The sequence below is a fragment of the Cottoperca gobio genome, chromosome 10, assembly GCF_900634415.1.
Source record: "Cottoperca gobio chromosome 10, fCotGob3.1, whole genome shotgun sequence".
Taxonomy (NCBI): domain Eukaryota; kingdom Metazoa; phylum Chordata; class Actinopteri; order Perciformes; family Bovichtidae; genus Cottoperca; species Cottoperca gobio.
The window spans coordinates 17,348,681-17,367,696 of record NC_041364.1 but is presented as its reverse complement, the minus strand read 5'-3'; the positions used below and the strand labels follow the sequence as shown (position 1 = coordinate 17,367,696).

General features: G+C 40.1%; 1 protein-coding gene across 1 annotated transcript; it reads right to left on the bottom strand.

Annotated features, from left to right (window-relative positions):
- Positions 1–8,234: 8,234 nt before the first annotated feature.
- drd1a (dopamine receptor D1a) lies at positions 8,235–9,347 on the bottom strand. Its single transcript, XM_029442365.1, has one exon. It carries the CDS (start codon positions 9,345–9,347, stop codon positions 8,235–8,237), a length of 1,113 nt encoding a protein of 370 aa, XP_029298225.1.
- Positions 9,348–19,016: the final 9,669 nt, after the last annotated feature.

Sequence of the window (19,016 nt, the reverse complement as noted above, 5' to 3'; positions counted from 1 at the left end):
ATAAGCAATAGCAGTAATAATAGCAGTAATAATAGCAATAATAATAGCAGTAATAATAGCAATAATAATAGCAGTAATAATAGCAATAATAATAGCAATAATAATAGCAGTAATAATAGCAATAATAATAGCAATAATAATAGCAGTAATAATAGCAGTAATAATAGCAATAATAATAGCAGTAATAATAGCAATAATAATAGCAATAATAATAGCAGTAATAATAGCAGTAATAATAGCAATAATAATAGCAATAATAATAGCAGTAATAATAGCAATAATAATAGCAATAATAATAGCAATAATAATAGCAGTAATAATAGCAATAATAATAGCAATAATAATAGCAATAATAATAGCAGTAATATAATAATAGCAATAATAATAGCAATAATAATAGCAGTAATAATAGCAATAATAATAGCAATAATAATAGCAATAATAATAGCAGTAATAATAGCAATAATAATAGCAATAATAATAGCAATAATAATAGCAGTAATAATAGCAATAATAATAGCAATAATAATAGCAATAATAATAGCAGTAATAATAGCAATAATAATAGCAATAATAATAGCAATAATAATAGCAATAATAATAGCCTGACTCTGGCCTAATATTTATTATTGTGAGAGAGAAAGTTGGGCCTGAATTAGCTCCTCCAATTCTCTTTGTGCAATGCATTGTTGGAGTGTTGTGTCTACCAGCAGCACACTTAAAAAAACTAATTGCATGAAATTGCATGAATCACCACCACCTTTGGGCGTTCCCATGATAACTGGAATTGTTCAAGTGTAACCCATTACTATCTATGGTGCGAGTTATCTCTCTAGTGATGCATAGTATTTCCAAAGCAGCCTTTGGCAAAGAAGCATGACGTGTCACATGCCTTGTTTGTCATTTTCATTTAGAGCTGCAACAATTAGTCGACTATTTTATTGACCAAACAATAATCGTCAGATTAATTGATGATGAAAATAATCGTTAGTTGCAGCCCTATTTTCATTCAATAATAAAAGATATTGAAACCCACATCGAACACTTGTGAGTGCTGCATTAACGTTGGCACACATGGTCTGACATCAGCTCCAATCTTCAATGGTCAGCACTGTTTATGAACACACTCAGGCCAGACAGACAGCAGCCACTGCCTATCTTAAGCCCAGATGGCAGGGACAACTATCTCCAAGTTCCCTACATAGTCGTCAGTAATCATTCTGTTGTGCTGTCTCTGTCAGTTCCTGCTGCTGATGTTGAGCTCTTAAAGAGATAAGACACATCTGCTCTCCCCCACACGCTATCTGATTAGCATTCGCATGGTCACAATTCACCCATAGGGCATCCTACCAGCATGAGCATTAACATTGGCATCATTATTGCCATGATCTCCACTCAGAGCAGCACCTCTCTCCAGCTAAGCTGCTCACTGTAGCTGGAGTGGACATCAACCCCGTTGAAAACACCATTAATCAGCCAGCCTTATTTGCACCCGGCGTATTATTCATTGTATAATTGGATCTGCTTTCACTGACTTAGTACTTATTTAACATGCTTTAGTTATGCTTTCTACTCTGCCGCACTGACAATCTGTGATAGGCCAGAGATGAGGGCTATATGAGCAATTATCAGGCGGCCAATACATCAAATCGGTCTTAATTCTCTGGAGGATTTGATCCCGCCGAATTTAGCAAAGACCCAGGTCAACTGATCTCCATTTTCGGCTCATCTCCAGTAGAGGTCACTCAATGACACAGTATGGAAACTGTATCAGTTTATGAGGAATTATGTTCTTCTATATTTAGCTTGAATGATTTGGCATCAATACTGGTACTCTGAGGTTTGTGAAGGGAACCAAACCCCATTAATATGACAAAATATAACAACAGATGATAAGTGGATTAACGAGGATGTTGCCATGTTCTCCTCTTACGGAAGCCTGTCGCTGCATCGTTTCTTACTCTCACTCACTCTCATCTCCTGCTGCTTACAGATGGGTGACATGAAATGAAAAATGAAAGGAAAACCTGATTAAACAGGTGACCCAACATAATAGATGCAGATACATCCACACAGAACACGCAGGGTCACTGAAGGATTTCATGAGGATGAAAATGAGAAGAGGATACGATCTGATCACAGTCTCTAGAACTTATCTATATTCTGAAGGTTTTAACAGAGGGGTTTGTTCGTATGTCATTCATAACTTGATTTATGTAACATATTATTTCTAAAACGTGGCATAAATCGATTTATTTTTCATGGCTGTTGACAGTCATTTCTGATTTATGTGATTTGAGTGATGCAAAGAGGGAAAACCTTTGACTCTAATATGTCAACACAAGAATTGAAACCCCACCTTTATCCCATATTCAGAGATCTGTTCTGGAAATGTGTGCAAATTAGCACATATTCAAATAAATAATGCATCATTTGCATAAGCATACCATTTCAGAAAACTTATAATACAAAACATTATTTTCTTAATGTAAGTAATCAACCGCGGAAGTTACATGGTGATATATATTAGTTGAAATGTTTACCCTATTCACCTGTAGTCTCCCTTTATGCAACTGTATATTCAAATTTAATTCAGACTTAAAAGTGATGAAAGTCAGGAAGTCCCTGTTTCTTGTGCCCTCGCTCTGTGTCCTCTGTAATAACTCGTTTTCTCTGCTCTCGCTCTCTCTCTGAAGCGCCCTCTGTGATTCTCTCTATCCCCTCGTTCCCTTGCTCCTTTCCCAGTGGTAGGGTCAGAGGTCCTGTCCTCTCCACTGGAGCCAGTTGGAGTGACGAATGGCAACACGGCACTGCCAGCGGCCCGCAGCACAAACAGTAAACAGAGCGAGGGCGGAGGGGTTTGATAAGAAAGAGAAATGAAGAGCGGGAATAAACTAGGGAGAGCAATGAAGGGGCTCGCCGCAAAGGACACACACTAAAGGTCAAAAGATGTGCAGGGTGATCTCATATCTCTATATTTGAAGCACTGCGTGAAATTTCTTTTTTTTTAAATGATTCCGCAGTTTCCAAAGACGAACACATTTCCCCGAGATGAGTGAGTTCGTGTTGCAGTGGTGGCCTGATTGTTGATGTCTCCCTTCTCCATCAGTTAAAAATGAATACAGAGCATCTGTTTACCTCAACAAGGACACCAGACACGGACAAACAGAGCGACAGCATTTTTCAACATGCAAAGTGCGTTCACGTCTGTCAACATGTGACTGTGCTGACGCACTTTGGATGGAGTCACCAACACGCTCACTCTCAATTATGCTTATCATGGTGTCATGTGAGTATTAAAAATGCATTAGTCTCGGGCGCAATTATGAGAGCTCCGCCAGTTGTGAATAATACATATTTAATGGGGGGTAATACAGATTATTGCAAACTCTTTAATTGCATTTTAATTTCCCAAGATCCCGACTAAAGAGAAAGGGTGACAAGGAAATCATTAAGTACATTAAAAGTGCACTTTCACGTGGCCAGGTGTGCCTATAAGCAAACAGCATGTGACCACAGAGGACACTTCATTATGGATGTGACAGCAGTCTGACTTTGGTGATACTTGTGAGTTATGTGATATTTACAGAGCATCCTTTGAGTCTCCTTTTTAAGTAACCATTGCTTGATAGTTACATAAGACTCTCTTTCTCTCCCCCTGTCTCAGTAAATCATTTCCCCAGGGCCAGTCATTAGCATCATCTGAAGTTGCCACGTCTAGCATCTCTTCTCCGATGTGCCAATCTAAAAAGACAATATCGCTTTGAGAATCTCAAGAGCTCCACGGCAACTAGAAGATAGCAAAAGCAAACAAATTCTCCGTGTTTACAGAGTGCGGTCGACATTGCAGGGACTCCCGGTTTGGCGCTGGAGCAGGTGATAGTAGGGCTGCCTCGCCACACACATAAACATACACACTGTCTTGTCGCCACCTCAGCCATCACTCTGAATAATGTCAGTCAAATTAATTGCTCTTCCCTTCCTCGCATGCTTGAGGAGGTTTCACAGAGGCAAGGACAGTCCGGGGCCCAGAGAAAGAGCTTTAAAGGACAACTGTGTGTGTGTGTGTGTGTGTGCGTGTGCGTGTGTGTGTGTGTGTGTGTGTGCGTGTGCGTGTGTGTGCGTGTGTGTGTGTGCGTATGGGAGTCTGTGTGTGTGTGAGACATAAAAAAATCATCATCACAGTATTTACACTTAATTTGATTAAAACAACTGTCCTCTAAATCTTTTGAGACTTCCTGTTTAATGAGAGTGGTTCATGACTCTGTAATCCCTTTAAAGTGGAGCTACAACGTTAAGACGATTTATCGATTAGTCGATCGACAGATAAATAAAATCAATTAATCGTAATAGTAATTTTTCATTAAAAAATGGTAAATTTGTCATATTCAACTGAATATCACCTTGGACTTACAGAAACTATGATGGACATTTTTTACTATTTTCTAGATCAAACGATTAATCGATCGATCTAGAAAATATTTTTTAGTTGCAACCCAACTTTAAAGTTTTTGTGTGTTTAAATAGCATGCCAACATTGATGTGTTATATTTAGATTGATGAAATAGGCTGCATGAGTTTTACTCGACTGCAAAGTTTAAAGTTTTTTGTGCAGACGATACCAAAAGACTTCATATTCAGGTTTGTGAAACAGGTTGTTGAGTTGGCTGTATGTTAGTGTACTTGTAAAAATGAAATCATAATGTAATATTGCTTGACAAAATGCTATGATGGCTTAGCATGACTTTTCCAGGACTTAATGTGGAACAAATTGCATGTGAGAGGCTATATGGTACATGCAGCAATATGTTTTCAAATAAATAAAAGCATGTCAATAAACTATATATGTCTGGCCCTTGATTTGATCCTCATTTTCCAGTTTGGCCCTTAGTAAAATGTGATTTGTTTGGCATACTTGGCTTGGATTTTGATTTAAGTTATCGTTTTAGAAATAACTGGCAGAATGTTTAACCGGGTCTCGCCAAATAAAATCCATCACACGACCTTGACGCTGCTCTACCTCCATCTCCCTCTCAAGCATCTGAATAAATTACGGCAAGTAAGTTTATGTGACAGGTGCATTCTTTAAATACAAAGATACTGAAAACTGAAATCTACAATCACCTCTCATCTTTTCAGCTGTGAATTAAAATGTGTGTTTAGTTGTTCGGTATTGTTGCAAGAGTTCAGTCAATCATTTAAGGGTGAAAAACAACTGTAGTGCCGTGAATGAATGAAAGAGACAACAGTTGGGATAAAGAGGTTATTATTCCACGCTAGTCATGACTCCAGATCGGGCCTTTCACTTTGTTAATGATGGCAATACATCACCACACCGAACAGACACATGAACATCAGAGTTACATGAGAGGGAAATGTTGGACGTGAGACACAGCTGGTCCCGTTAAGTTTTACCCTTTAGACTCTAATGTGAAATGAGCTTTGGGAGGTTTGATCTGTGGAGGTCAAAGCTGTACAATTCCAATCACAAACACGAAAATGGACACATACACTTTTATTAAGCTGTGCATTGAGATATTTCCACATGGCTGAAGCAGACACTTCCCAGCTGTCTCTTCTGATGAGTAATACTATTATGAATGTAACATCACTTCACTTCTACTTAGCCAAGTACAAACACTACAGCATTTGTTTATGTCATGAATGCTCACTGCAGCTAACTGATGACACAAATTAGCACAAAATGAGATACTGTACATCAATGAGGTAACTGTTGATGATGATGGCAATGCTTCCTGTTTTTCATAGTCAAACATGCAATGCTTCACTTTATAGGATCATTCTTGGGTCTTGTCATAGATTCGGCCATAATATCTTTATGTCATGATAAAATTGTACTAACTGAGTGAAAAGAATAGTTTAACATTTTGGGAAATTAGATCAACGCCACACTCATGTCTGTCCATTAAATATGAAGCTGCTGCCAGGAGATGCTTAGCTTAGCATAAAGACTGGAAATGAGGAGAAACGACTAGCGGGGCTCTGTAAAAGGGTAAAAAATGAAAAGTGCCGCGGAATCTCTAAATATCTTGTTTGGTTGATCCGAAGCGTGAAAACAAAGTAGTGGTTTTTACGCAGGGTTATGTGTGGGACTATTTCTTGACCTGGCAGAGTAAATGTTATCGTCACTGTGAGGGTGCCAGGCACTCCAGCAAGTCAAGTTATGTGTGGTGTATTTCAGAAAGGACTGCTTCTTTAATTGCTGAGATTTGGGAACACTGTGACATCACAAAAACAAAGTCAGATAATCAGATCACAGGTTATGAATAGTTGATATATAGTTTACACGCAAACCGTACTTACTTAAAGGCACAATGAGAAGAACTTTACTAAAGAAAATAATACAATGTATTGACTTTTAGGAGCCCATACATTCTCTTTATCAACAATCCCTCTCAATCATTAATGTGTGTGTGTGTGTGTGTGTGTGTGTGTGTGTGTGTGTGTGTGTGTGTGTGTGTGTGTGTGTGTCTGCAGAGACCCTGCAGCCCTCTGCCGGAACATGAATCCTACTCATTTGACTTCAAGTTGTGTGGACTAGGGCTGCCCCTTTTTATTTAAAATGACCGTCCAACAATGGGATATTATTAAAAATGTGATCTTTGTTTGTATAATGTGAGTAAGCATTGTTGATATCAAAAACCATGGATATGGTTATGGTTGTTTCCTGATTTTGTAAAATACAACTGCATTACAGTATTGTTAGCTTGTCGCTCAAGTGAGACAGCAGAGGCATCGAAGGTTTTTTCTACATCATCGTTTAAGATAGGGTTGTTTGTTTGAATAAATTAAAATAAATTACATGTTCTAATTCTTTCTAATTTTAACTTTTTGAAAGAATGACACCCACAGTTTTCTCGTGCGATCAAGGACTATTTGTGACCTTTTACGTCTGCTCACTTTCGGTTTTGTCTCCAAATACAGTAGCTTGAATAATCTGGCTAAACTGGTCTGATGCTCAGGCTCTTACTGTTTCATGATGATATCAATGTTCCCAGATGTCAGCAATTACTTTAGTGACTACAATGTCATCTCATAACTGGTAGGAATGATAGCCAAACCTATAAAAATAAGACCCATGTTGTTATAAACCAAGATTGTCCTTCAATGATTCACTTTGAAGAGCTAATTAAAACGGATTCAACCAAACATAATTTAGGTAATGCAATTGCAAAGATCCTAAATAAGCACGGAAGTCAAAGACACCATAAGTCAAACAAAACCTTTGCTTAGGTCTTTGCCTTCTCCTTAAAAGAGGTCATCAGCTGTTGTTTATGAAAAATACAGGGCACACAAAGTAATACGGGACATCCATAAAACACTCTCAAGCAATGAAAACATTTATGAGGTGTCTGTTGAGTTTGTTTTAAAATGATTATAATTTGACATTTGGATTAGATGTGAATTGTGAGCCAGTATCAGCAGTGAGATCAGTTTGACAAGCTGCATTTTTCATGTCTCTGTACCTTCACTTTCAAAAGAAATTCAGATCTTCATCACAGTGTTGACTTCTCATTTTCTTTTAAAATCACAATTAAGGCGGATAAAAAAAATAAAATCTGATGCTTTCATTCTTGCTCTAATATTAAATCACATGTGGATGATGTACGTTACCTACATGCTCGTCTAAGTAGAAACATGATTTGGTTTGACGCTTTACCGCTGGACTCCTTGCAGAGCGCGGGATGCTAACATAATGAGTAACAGTATTTCTGTGTGCTGTCATGTAATTTGTCGCAGAGTGCATGCAGGGTGCTGCGTTTACACTGAATTTGGAGAAGCATGTTTTGACAGTGTTTGTGTTTGTGTATGTGCGTGTGATGGTATTGAAGAGAGCGGTGTCTGACAGCATTAGTGTGTGTGCTGCCCAGTCATGGGATTATCTATCCCAGGGGGCGTGTGCGCTCCCAGCTCCCTGGCACAGCAGTGGAGAGTCTTAATCTCAATCCCCCAAAATCCCCTTTCAGGAGTGTCTTCCGCTTGAAGACGGTGCGGCGACCATGATGAGCACGGCAAGCTCACTCTGACAGTCAGCACACGGACGGGCCACTGGCCTAATGCAAACACTGGTACATGTAGGGTCACCGTGTTCTTCAGTCACACTCAGAGTCAGCACAGAGAGCAGTGTCCTCGTTTGAAGTCGGACCGGCCTCTACAGGAACGCTGGGACTCGTAGCATTAAGGATGAGTCAGTGCTGTGAGAGAGTCATGAGTCATTTCTTGTTTAGACTGACCGTCTCTATGTTGTGGCCTCCTGGATACAGTCTGTGGCAGCCCAGCAGGATGGAGAAGGCCTTGCGGAAATCTGCATTGAAGGCATAGATGATGGGGTTGAGGGAGGAATTAGCCCAGCCGAACCACACGAACACGTCAAACGTGGTGGGGCTGATGCAGGGGAAAGCCTCCCCTCCGCTCGACTGCTCGCAGAAGGGCACCATGCAATTGAGGATGAAGAACGGGAGCCAGCAGCAAACAAACACCCCCATGATCACCGACAGCGTCTTCAGCACCTTGGTCTCCCTCTTGAAAGTCATCTTGAAAGAGCTCTCTGACTCTGCGATGCTGGAGCATCCGCCCATGCTGTCGTGTCTGTTCTTGGCACTTTCGGCCGCACGCTCCAGGGCAGAGATCCGCCTGATTTGTCTGTGGGCGATGCGGTATATCTGGGTGTAGGTGGCCACCATGATGGCCACAGGGATGTAAAAGCTTATGAGGGAGGTGGAGATGGCGTAGGTCCTGTTCAGGCTCGAGTCACAGTTATCTTGGCTGCGGTAAGATGTAGCATTGAAGCTTGAAGGGGAACCAGTGACAGTGGTGTAAGATTTAGTTTGGGCCTTGTGCCAGTTGAGCTGCACAGGGATGAAGGAAATTAGCACAGACAGCGTCCAGGCCACACTGATCATCACATAGGCTACTCTGGGTGTCATCTTCCTCTCATAGCGAAAGGGGCTGGAGATGGCCCAGTAGCGGTCCAGGCTTATCACGCAAAGGTTCAAAATGGACGCCGTGGAGCACATAATGTCAAAAGCCACCCAGGTGTCGCAAAAGGAGCCGAACGGCCAGAACCCAGCAATCTCTGTCACCGCCTTCCACGGCATCACCAAGATGGCGACCAAGAGGTCCGAAACGGCCAGCGAAATCACAAAAAAGTTGGTCACTTTGGAGCGCAGATGTCGAAACTTGGTGACGGCGGCACAAACAAGCGTGTTTCCCAGCAAGGTGGTGAGGATGAGCAGCGAGAGGAAACAACCAGTTAGGACACGGCTCGACGGAGCCTCATCCAAAAACCCGTTGTCGATGACAGTTGTAAGGTTCATGAGATCCATCCCTGAACATGTGCGGGTTGGGGAGAGTTTGTTTATTAAGTCATGCTGAAGAGTCGTGCTACATTATATCCACAGGATTAAAATCTGAGAGGCTCCTGTGCTTCAGCCTTGCAAACAATCTCCATCATTGTATCTTCTAATGAATGATGAGGGATGAGGTGTTTGAGGCAGACCTGCTCTGGGCAGGACATTTGCCCCCTAACTTTGTAAATTATATTTGACATCATTTGAGCTGCAGAGCTGAAGAGGTAGTGGTAATTAAGTTCCCCTGTAATGACCGTCATGAGCTCTTCTGCCTGAGTTTGTAGGTCCCAAACTATTGTAATGTCCTCTGTCTGCTTACTAAAGTCATCAGCACCCCTGTGGAGTAAAGACATTAATTATAGAACATTGTGTATATATATGTACTCATTTAGAAAATAGTTCTTGTCATAACAATGCAACATTGGTTAAAATACTTTATTTTGAGTTTTTTTGTTGGTGTAAGCTCTTAATACACGTACATGTGTGAGTGCCATAGGCGATTATATTGTGCCATGCCAATGATGCGATTTCAAACGGAATAAATGTGGTATTTCCCATGAGCGCATTGTTATTATTACTACCTTCCTACGTGCATCCCAAAATAATGATTTACTCACCGAGACGCAGCCAGCTGTAGCTTGATTTTACATTTCAAAATAAACGTCCGGTCGTCTCCTTAAGAACTTCACAGTGTAAAGTCAATCCAAAAGGGCACCCAGTCTCCATGTCAAAAACAAACCAGACAACGGTCCATTATATCCTCGGTGGGCTCCACATCGCTGATGATCGTTAATAAGGAAACAACACACACAACAGTACTCAAATGGCACACAGCCATCACCGCTCTTGCTGCGTCCTCCTACAGCCTCTGCTCGCGTCTGCGGCCAGATGTCGGAGACGGTCTGTGCGCTCCTGCAGCTCAGCCTCACACCGGCGCGCTGACGTTGTCCCATTCAAGAGAAAGTGAAATGGGAATCAGAGCATGCGACTTTGGCCTTTCGGTGATTAATTCCGCTGTACTGCCTGTAGTGTACAGTACGACACAGCAGGCACCTGACTAGTCATGATTGGCCTCTTGAGTGGCAGAGTTTAGAGGTTTAAAACAGCATGGCGCTGATTAAACCCTCCTGTTACCACCAGTGCTTTCTCTTAATTTGAAACAGTACAATCTCTAATATGGTGTAGATTAATTAAATTGAGATGCAGGTTATAAAACTAAATCAGGCACAAGGGCCAAACATGCATGGCCAGTGGGTCGCTGAGGCCACCTAATGGAGAAGAGAACAATTGTGCCTGCAGAGCGGAATCAAGCTGCAGGGACATAAACCCTCCTGTGAAGGATTCTTTTTCTGTACGGGATTATAATGAATGAAATACAGATTTTAAGAAAGACAGATTTATAACCAGACGGAGGATTTGATCAGAAACCCATATTCTTCATTGACCCATGGCAGGGTTTTCATGTGAAGACCAATGTCACCTTCAGCCACAGTCCTCATTTCTGTCTGCTCTGACCAATAAATCATGCACTCACAGCTTGTAAAAATCCTGGAAATGTCTGTCAGCACGCCCATAGTTGTTTTATTGAAGCTGGTATCTTGCATGCACAGCATCATAGGATGCAGAAACAATCGTGACATGCCAGCTGTCACCTTACAGTGATGTGAGTAGTTCTGACAGGAGGAGAAGAAACAGCTTTTACCCTTTTCCTTCACAAGGATCCACACTATAGGACATTTAATAGATGGGTTAAAGCCATGGGACTCAAATGAGTGAGAATAAAAATAGAAAGAACATACTTTATGTTACACAAACATTTTTTTTCCTTTTCCCATTTTCCCCTTACCATATCTCACTCTATTCTGTCATCCTTAATCAAAAACTAACAATAAACAACTCTGACAGTAAACACTACATCTCCAATATAATAATAGAGTATTTTAAATTGAAATATGACAAAAAAGTAGGCCTGCTACCTGAATGTTTTGTTTTTATTCAATATTTAAGATGTTCATTTAGCTTTTCAAGTATTAATCCTAAAGAAATAGAAATAGAGGACAGACCTCTTATAAACAAAACCATGAATACCTGTATCCAGGACAGCTAGCTGTTTCCCCTGTTTCCTGGCTTTATGCTAATACATACACAACATGATCCCGCTGTTGGCTGTAGTCTTGTTTTGAACAGACTGACACGAGAGTGGTATCGATCTTCTCATCTCACTCTCGGCAAGAAAGCGATTAGGCGCATTACCCAAAATGTTGAAATATTCCTTTAAACTTCAAACTGACTGTCACTTTATTAAATGTTTAATATGTCATCTTATCAAGCCGTGTTCTATCTACCGCGTCCCTCCAAATATCATCTGAAATTGTCCCAAAAGCCTGTGAATTATTAAAATGTCAGTATCCTCTGATTATGTGTTTATTGTTGTCATACTTTCATAAAAAGATGGTATTTCCTTTCCTGTTCCCAGGTTTTCCGTAGAGCTGCCTTGCTCCGGGGACATCAAAGACACAGCAGACGGATAGGGTTGAGAGTTCGTGGGTCAGAGGTGTAACCAGGGATAGACAGGCAAGCTGACGTGCATTGTTGGCCTACTTCAGAGCATCTCTCTCCACCTGCCTTCTGCTCTGTTACTTTTCCGTGCTCAAAGGTGCAGCTGCTGCTCCTCTAACTCGTGTCCCTTGCAGTACAAAGGCTCTCATGCCACACAGAGGCTGCTGCTGCGTATCCTCTGAATGAATTTTCAAACAATGTAATAAGTCACTGAGTAATCTGCTCTCTTTAGAAAGTGAGATTTGACCAAGAAGATGTGTGAGAACATATAAAGTGCGCTTATAGATAAAATGTATTATTATTAGTATTATTATGCATCAAGCATCAATCAAGTTGTATCATCTGGTGTTTCCCAGGAAAAAATCCAGATTTCTCTGAACATTGTTGGAAACATTTGGGATAATGTGAGTACACAACTAAATATATAACATAGGTCTAATTGTTTTTAGACATTTTAATGTTACAGTTATACTTTTAAGTAGGATTTTGAAAGAAGAACTTATTACTATTACTATTGTTATGAGTTAGTTATCTTCTTCCATAACTGATAAGAAGGTGTTTCACTTTACATTTCTACATTACCAATAGGTTCAGCAGATTCGCTCCTCATTGGTGAACCCGAGGTCTCACTGCGAGAGGACACACTTTCATCTTCATCAAAGTCCTCGGGATAGTGGCAGTCACAGGGGTTTTGTCCTCCAACAAACAATGCATCATGATGTTCTTCCTCCTCCACGTCACTAGAGCCGGCCTCCATGTTGTGCACTTGTCCTTCTATATTAATGTCACAGCTCTTCACAGGAACGCAGTCGGCCTGTGTATGTTTGATAGACTCTAGATGATCTTGCACATAGGCGCTGTTAAGTATACAGGCCGCAGTTGGCCTGTTTTCTGGGTTGAGGCAGAGCATTATCTGGATCAAAGAGGAGATGTTATCAGAGTAGATGTTGGGCACGGGATCATAATCTCCTTTAGTGATCTTGTAGAACAGACTCAACAGGTTTGTGGCTGAAAATGGCAGAGTGTATGTAATGTAAAGCCACAGCGACCTGTACAAACCACCCTATCACAGTATCCTCAGTGAAATACTCATTTGGTTTCCTCTCTTTCACTTTGTCATCTAATGTCCCACCATCGCAGTAGTTCATCACAATGTAAATGAATCCATCAGAGTTCACAAAGGCATCGCTGCACGTTACTACATGAGGGTGCTCCAGCCTCCTGATGATCTCAGCCTCCTGGAGGATTGTCCTCTGTGTTTTTGCTGTCCTTGCGTCCTCTACTTTTATCCTCTTCACCGCGTGCAGGCTCTGCGTATCCTCTGAATGAATTTTCAAACAATGTAATAAGTCACTGAGTAATCTGCTCTCTTTAGAAAGTGAGATTTGACCAAGAAGATGTGTGAGAACATATAAAGTATCTTCATTTGAAGGTGCTTTATATGTTCTCACACTTCTTCTTGGTCAAAAACCCGGCCCTTTCTCTGCTGCTGCCTGTGTGTTTGTTAATGCATTTTTTGAGTACATAGCCCTGCATATCTATCAGTCATGCAAATTCTTACAGGATCATAGGAATCCATGTCTGTTTGTGTGTGCTGGCATGCACACATGTCAAGTCTGCTCCCGTGATGGGTAGAATAGATTAAATCAATGAGAAGGTGATTCATTCTTTTTTTCTTTTGGCAACCAAATAGTGTGACATTGGCTCTTAAAACATAGCAGTGAAGGATATTACAAAATACTCAGTGAGAAGGAATTATGAAAGTAGTATTTATTTGACAACAGCAGCACAACATGTCTGAACTGAAATATGTTTTTTCACATTGTGAACTTTGCACCATCCAATTGGTTAAATACGTCATAGAAAATGTCTAAAGTTAATCAACAGTTGTATGTAAATAAATAAATAAATACATTTTGAGATAAATAAATAATAATGATAAATATATAATTGTCATTTTTGAAAAATTTTGAATTGGAAATTGCATACAAATCTATATCTAATGCATTCATTTAAAAATAATATTATTCAGTAACAATTGAGGCAGCCCTGCATAAAACATAAAGTCTTCACATTTTCTTTGAGGTAAGTTTCCGGACGAAAGTACTGAATTTTTTAAAAGGCCGAAAGATTTTTGTGCTCTGCTTCATTTGGCACGTGTAGTTAATCTGGAAGAGAAACGGAGAGAGTTGGCGATTATATCTCATCCAGATAGCACTACGGTTGCAGTAGACACAAAGTGAACAGTAAGACCTCAGTGTCTAACGAGAAATCACAGCATCATAGTCATGTTTGCTAACCTGTTGATGTGGGTCCAGAACCTGCAGGTTCGCCTGAAGTTCTACAAGAATATGCTCGTTGTCTTCATGTACCGTCAGATTGTTAAGAAGGTGCTTCAGCTCTGTGACAAAGACACAGGAAGACTGCAATGGGAAAATGACAAGGCCGAGTAAGGTTATTGTGTCAAATAAAATGCACGTGGCATCGTGAACTGAGCTCAACGTAACAAGGAGAGAAACAAAGCGTGGTGTAGACCAGTCAGAGTGCAGTCTTGAAAAAATGCAGTACTTACCGCATTTCTTGCCTTATCAGTCGTTGGCTCACCCACCAACACCTTTAAGGACAGAAACTTCATTTAATTATTTTATCAAGCATTGGATGTTTGAGGGTTATTGAATTGAATTTATTTTTAATTGATAGGGACGCTGTAATTAACATAGTTCCAATCCAGAGAGTTATAGCTACAGCTCATTTCTAATGAACTCTTGTCTCTAGTTGGGCTTTTACATGTGTAGTAAAACACAGTACACTACAAACGTCATTATCAGTATCATTAAGAGACATGAGAGCAAAGCCACTTAACCACACGTGTGATAATATCAATGCATTATACTCACTTTTGTGATATTGACATTCTTGGATCTGTGGAGTCTGCTGAGTTCGTCCAGTCTCTTTATAATCTCCCCGTTCAACGTCATGTTTGTCTTGTAACTGTAGCAGAGATGCAGCATGGCGACAAGGGCAAACACGAACTTCATCATAATGCAGCGTTGTCTTTCTCTCTTCCTTAAAAGCGTCTCTTTGTTGTCTTATGTGTGAGTAAGGATGTGTGATCAGTATCTGGTTATTCTTTTTATATACACAGGCCACAGAGGAAAAGGAAGTGTGTCATTGAATACACCTACCTGGAAATGCAAATTATTTAATTTAATGTCATGTCATGTCCTTGTGGGTTTAAAAAAAAATCTTTAATCTTGTGAAATAATTGAACTCATCCTCTAAACTGTAAAAAAAAAAAAAGATGGGACTACAACTGCATTTTGTTGCTTGTACAATCACAATAAATTCCCATGAACCTTGAACATTTTAGCAAAATATTAAGAGACTGATGTGTCTTTAACCAGACTGAGAAACAGTCCATCACCTCTGCTATAAGGGAGAGGCAACACACCTGTTTCACTGCATTCTGAAAGAAGACAATGTTGATGATAATAATAGTTCTCTGAATATAAATATGTTGTTACCTCACAAACTTATTTGCTTATCTAAGCATAAAGACAGCACAGTGCCTGTAAATGCCATTTTGAAGCTTATAATGTTCAATTGTGAGGTTTAGCAGTATCATACAGTCCTATGTTGTATGGTACAGTAACTTCCCTGTGAATATATAAAACACAGTATAGGTCATCATCTTCCCGGCACCCCTGTAGTTTATTGCACGTGGTCCACAAGTGAAGCAGTTTATTTATTAATATGTGTTATGTTGAACTTTTCTTTTGTCAACTGGACTCCCCCTGAGAGAGGGCGCTCTCTCTGGTGACGCCATATCACGAAATGGTCCGTGACCTATAGGAACCATTTTAACTGTTTAAATCTCTCATCAGGCTGCGATAAAACAAACATCCTCTCTCATTTACTCGTTAGCGTTGGAGGAGATCCAGTCAGGTCAATACTGTGAGGTCAACGGAAATGATTATAAATGTACCACATCTTATGGATAACATCTACACAGTAATTATGGCGACTACAACAACACTTCTGCTTTTCTTTTTCCCCCCAGTCCTAAAATGTCTTCACACCTCAGTTTCTGCGGTTTTGTGGGTCCAGTGAATTAGCAATGCGGATGACTCATGGCTATATGCCACTGGGGCTTTTTTTGTTTATCTTTTTAATAGATTTGTCATAGAGGGGGTGGGTCGGGACATCCCCACACAAACTGCAGCTAGTGATGTCATGTCCAGTGTTAATGATATTGGCACAGATTCACTGGGAAAGGCATAAGGACATTCATTTGTATATATTATGTCTGTGGTTGTAGTCAATGACAATGTATGTCAATGTGAGTTTATGTATGTATATATATATATATATATATACTGTATATTTAGATGCATAATAAACATATTTATTTGGTTTACGAACAAACACTAATGACAGCTAATGACATTCTCATACACGGGTATGACATTGTTGCATATGGTCCTACTGTTTATTGATAGAAACAATAAAGGCTAAACAGGTTCGAGTAGTTGCCAAAACAGTGAAGTATAACAACCAAGAGTTGTGAAAGGGTAAAATCCTGGGAAAGTATCCTCAGGAGCTCCTTTCTGTGTGTGTAAAAGTATCCAATTTGCATATCATGAGAACTGTCTACATGAACTTGTTGATAAGCATGCATTTGTAAAAAAGAATGATATTGAAGTATAAGCTGCAATGTTACTTATTTCTCATTAGTGTCATGGGCATTCCCCCGTGCGAACATGGAGGCTCTTGTGTGCAAGCAATAATAATATAATAACCCTTAGGAATAATGGATACGGACAACACACGGGTGAAACCCAATTTTAGCTATTTCTATTTTGAATGAATTTCCTAAATCACAATGTTTGACAAATTTGGGACCAGAAATCAATGATTCACCCAGAAGAATGGTTAATTGTCCAAGTGAAAGTCCAAAGGCTGCCAGCCAGTTGAAAGAGGTAAATATAAATGAGAACAGTCTCCAGTTTTGGGAGTCACACTCAGTTATAAATATACAGAAAGTGACATTCATTTCTAAACTTCCAAAGTGCTGTGAGTTGACCAAAGTTTGTCATTTCCTCCCGTTAAACAAGCCTTTAGTGAGTGAATAATCTTACACTGGACTGAACATGAGGTTGCATAAGTTGATTCGAGTGCTGCCTTGATGAATAGAGTGATAACACAAGCGGGCTACCTGTAGTGTCTTTTTGGTTCTCTGTGGCATTGCAACTCTATGACTCATACAGCTTTGCAAATGTCATCATGGGAGTTTGTTGTGGTGCTTTTGTCTTTAACACCATTAGTGGATGAAGAATCAGATGAGTGTGCAGGTGTCAATTGGAGGGAAGATTGATGGGAACATCAGAGTTATTATGTGCACAAGAGGGGAATTTTTGCACAGGGAAAGTAGAGTTACTGAAAATGTCAGCAAAGATATTCAACCATCTGCAGACACAAGATCCACATCAATTTCCACAACTTATTCTTAACTCAAAAATGTATGTGCAAATGCTGTTTGCTTTAATATCAATGTTGAGTTAACAAGTGTTGATTAGAGGGTTGTTAGTCCACTCACAGACCTGATGAGACTTGGAGCCGGATGCATAAAAGTATCAGGGTTACAGATGAGATAATGGGTCATTGGGCTCAGTCATCCACCCACAGTGATGGCTGTGATTGCTTGCTCACCATCACAAACTGATCACTGATGATGTACGCGGTTGGACTTTCTGCTCAAATGGGGAACGTTTCACCCAGTTTTCTTCTGTGTGTGGTGGAGATTCACAAAGGAAAAGTGAGTTACCTTTGCAGTGATGTGTGCAGTGTTAGCTCATGGAAAGATGAACAAGTGTGTGTGTGTTTGATCTCTCAGACTGGGACCTATATGTTGTTAAATGTAAGTGGGTGAACCTGAGACTGCTGACGACAGGCGTGGAAAAACTTTGGTCAACTCTTGAGCGATGGTGTGTTGATAAGAATGTGAATCGTACATTTCCGTTGAGACAACATTTATTCTTGGGTTTGGCTCATTCAGACTTTCACTCGTCGCTGCTTGTAAAGATTGTAAAGATATGTCCCTGAAAGCGTAGAACTGTACATGTGTTAATAGAAAAAATGTGATTCTTGTGAATTCTGCTTCACACCTTACCAACCTGTCTATTCCTGTGTCACAAAGTGCATGCAAGGGAATTTACTTGCTGACAATGACAAAGCCATAACAAGTATGTGTGTGTGTGTGTGTGTGTGTGTGTGTGTGTGTGTGTGTGTGTGTGTGTGTGTGTGTGTGTGTGTGTGTGTGTCTGTGTGTGTGTGTGTCTGTGTGTGTGTGTGTCTGTGTGTGTCTGTGTGTCTGTGTGTGTGTGTGTGCACGTGGCCACCGTCAGAGAATACTTTTCAGAAACAAAAGATTTGTATTCGCTACAATGTCACTACAATGTCATTTAAAGGATAATAACGTCAAATGATCACTTTAATAATGAAGGGGCGGAGCATATGAGTGCATATTAGTGATGATATACAACAAGGTGTCCTCAGCTAAGTTATCATTTTCTACATCAGGACATCTTGGGGTGTTTTATAATATCATTGGCCCCCGACTTAGACTGAAGCTGGGTTCAAATTGTTAACTATTATTTAGAGCTTGCGTGCTTGTCTGTTCAGTTGTTTCATTAGTGAAAGTCATGGTTGCATAAATCAAAGCTATTTAATGAGGAGTTCCAAACTAACAAGCCTTTATAGTGATAGGTAACACTTTTTGTTAGAAGAAAACGAAACTCTTTTGTGTCACTGATGCTGGTAGAACTGAGGCTAGCTGGGAAACACATTAGTTAGTTACATCTCTGTAACTTACTTTGATGAAACACTTTTAAGTTGTTTCTTTGAGTCAGCAAGTGGCTCCAGTAAATACATACAGGTCTCAAGTTAAACCCGAATAAAAGGATTTTGAAGATTGATAAGAGGTTTTGTGAAGAGTTTGCGTATCAGTCACCAGATCTCAGGAGCATTGAAGCTGCTCTGGCGGCTCATGGCGGACCAACACCTTACTAAGACACTTCATGTTGTTTT

Bases quoted from the DNA above. Each gene is read 5' to 3' on its own strand.
- drd1a (XM_029442365.1), bottom strand. From the start codon at position 9,347: ATGGATCTCATGAACCTTACAACTGTCATCGACAACGGGTTTTTGGAT.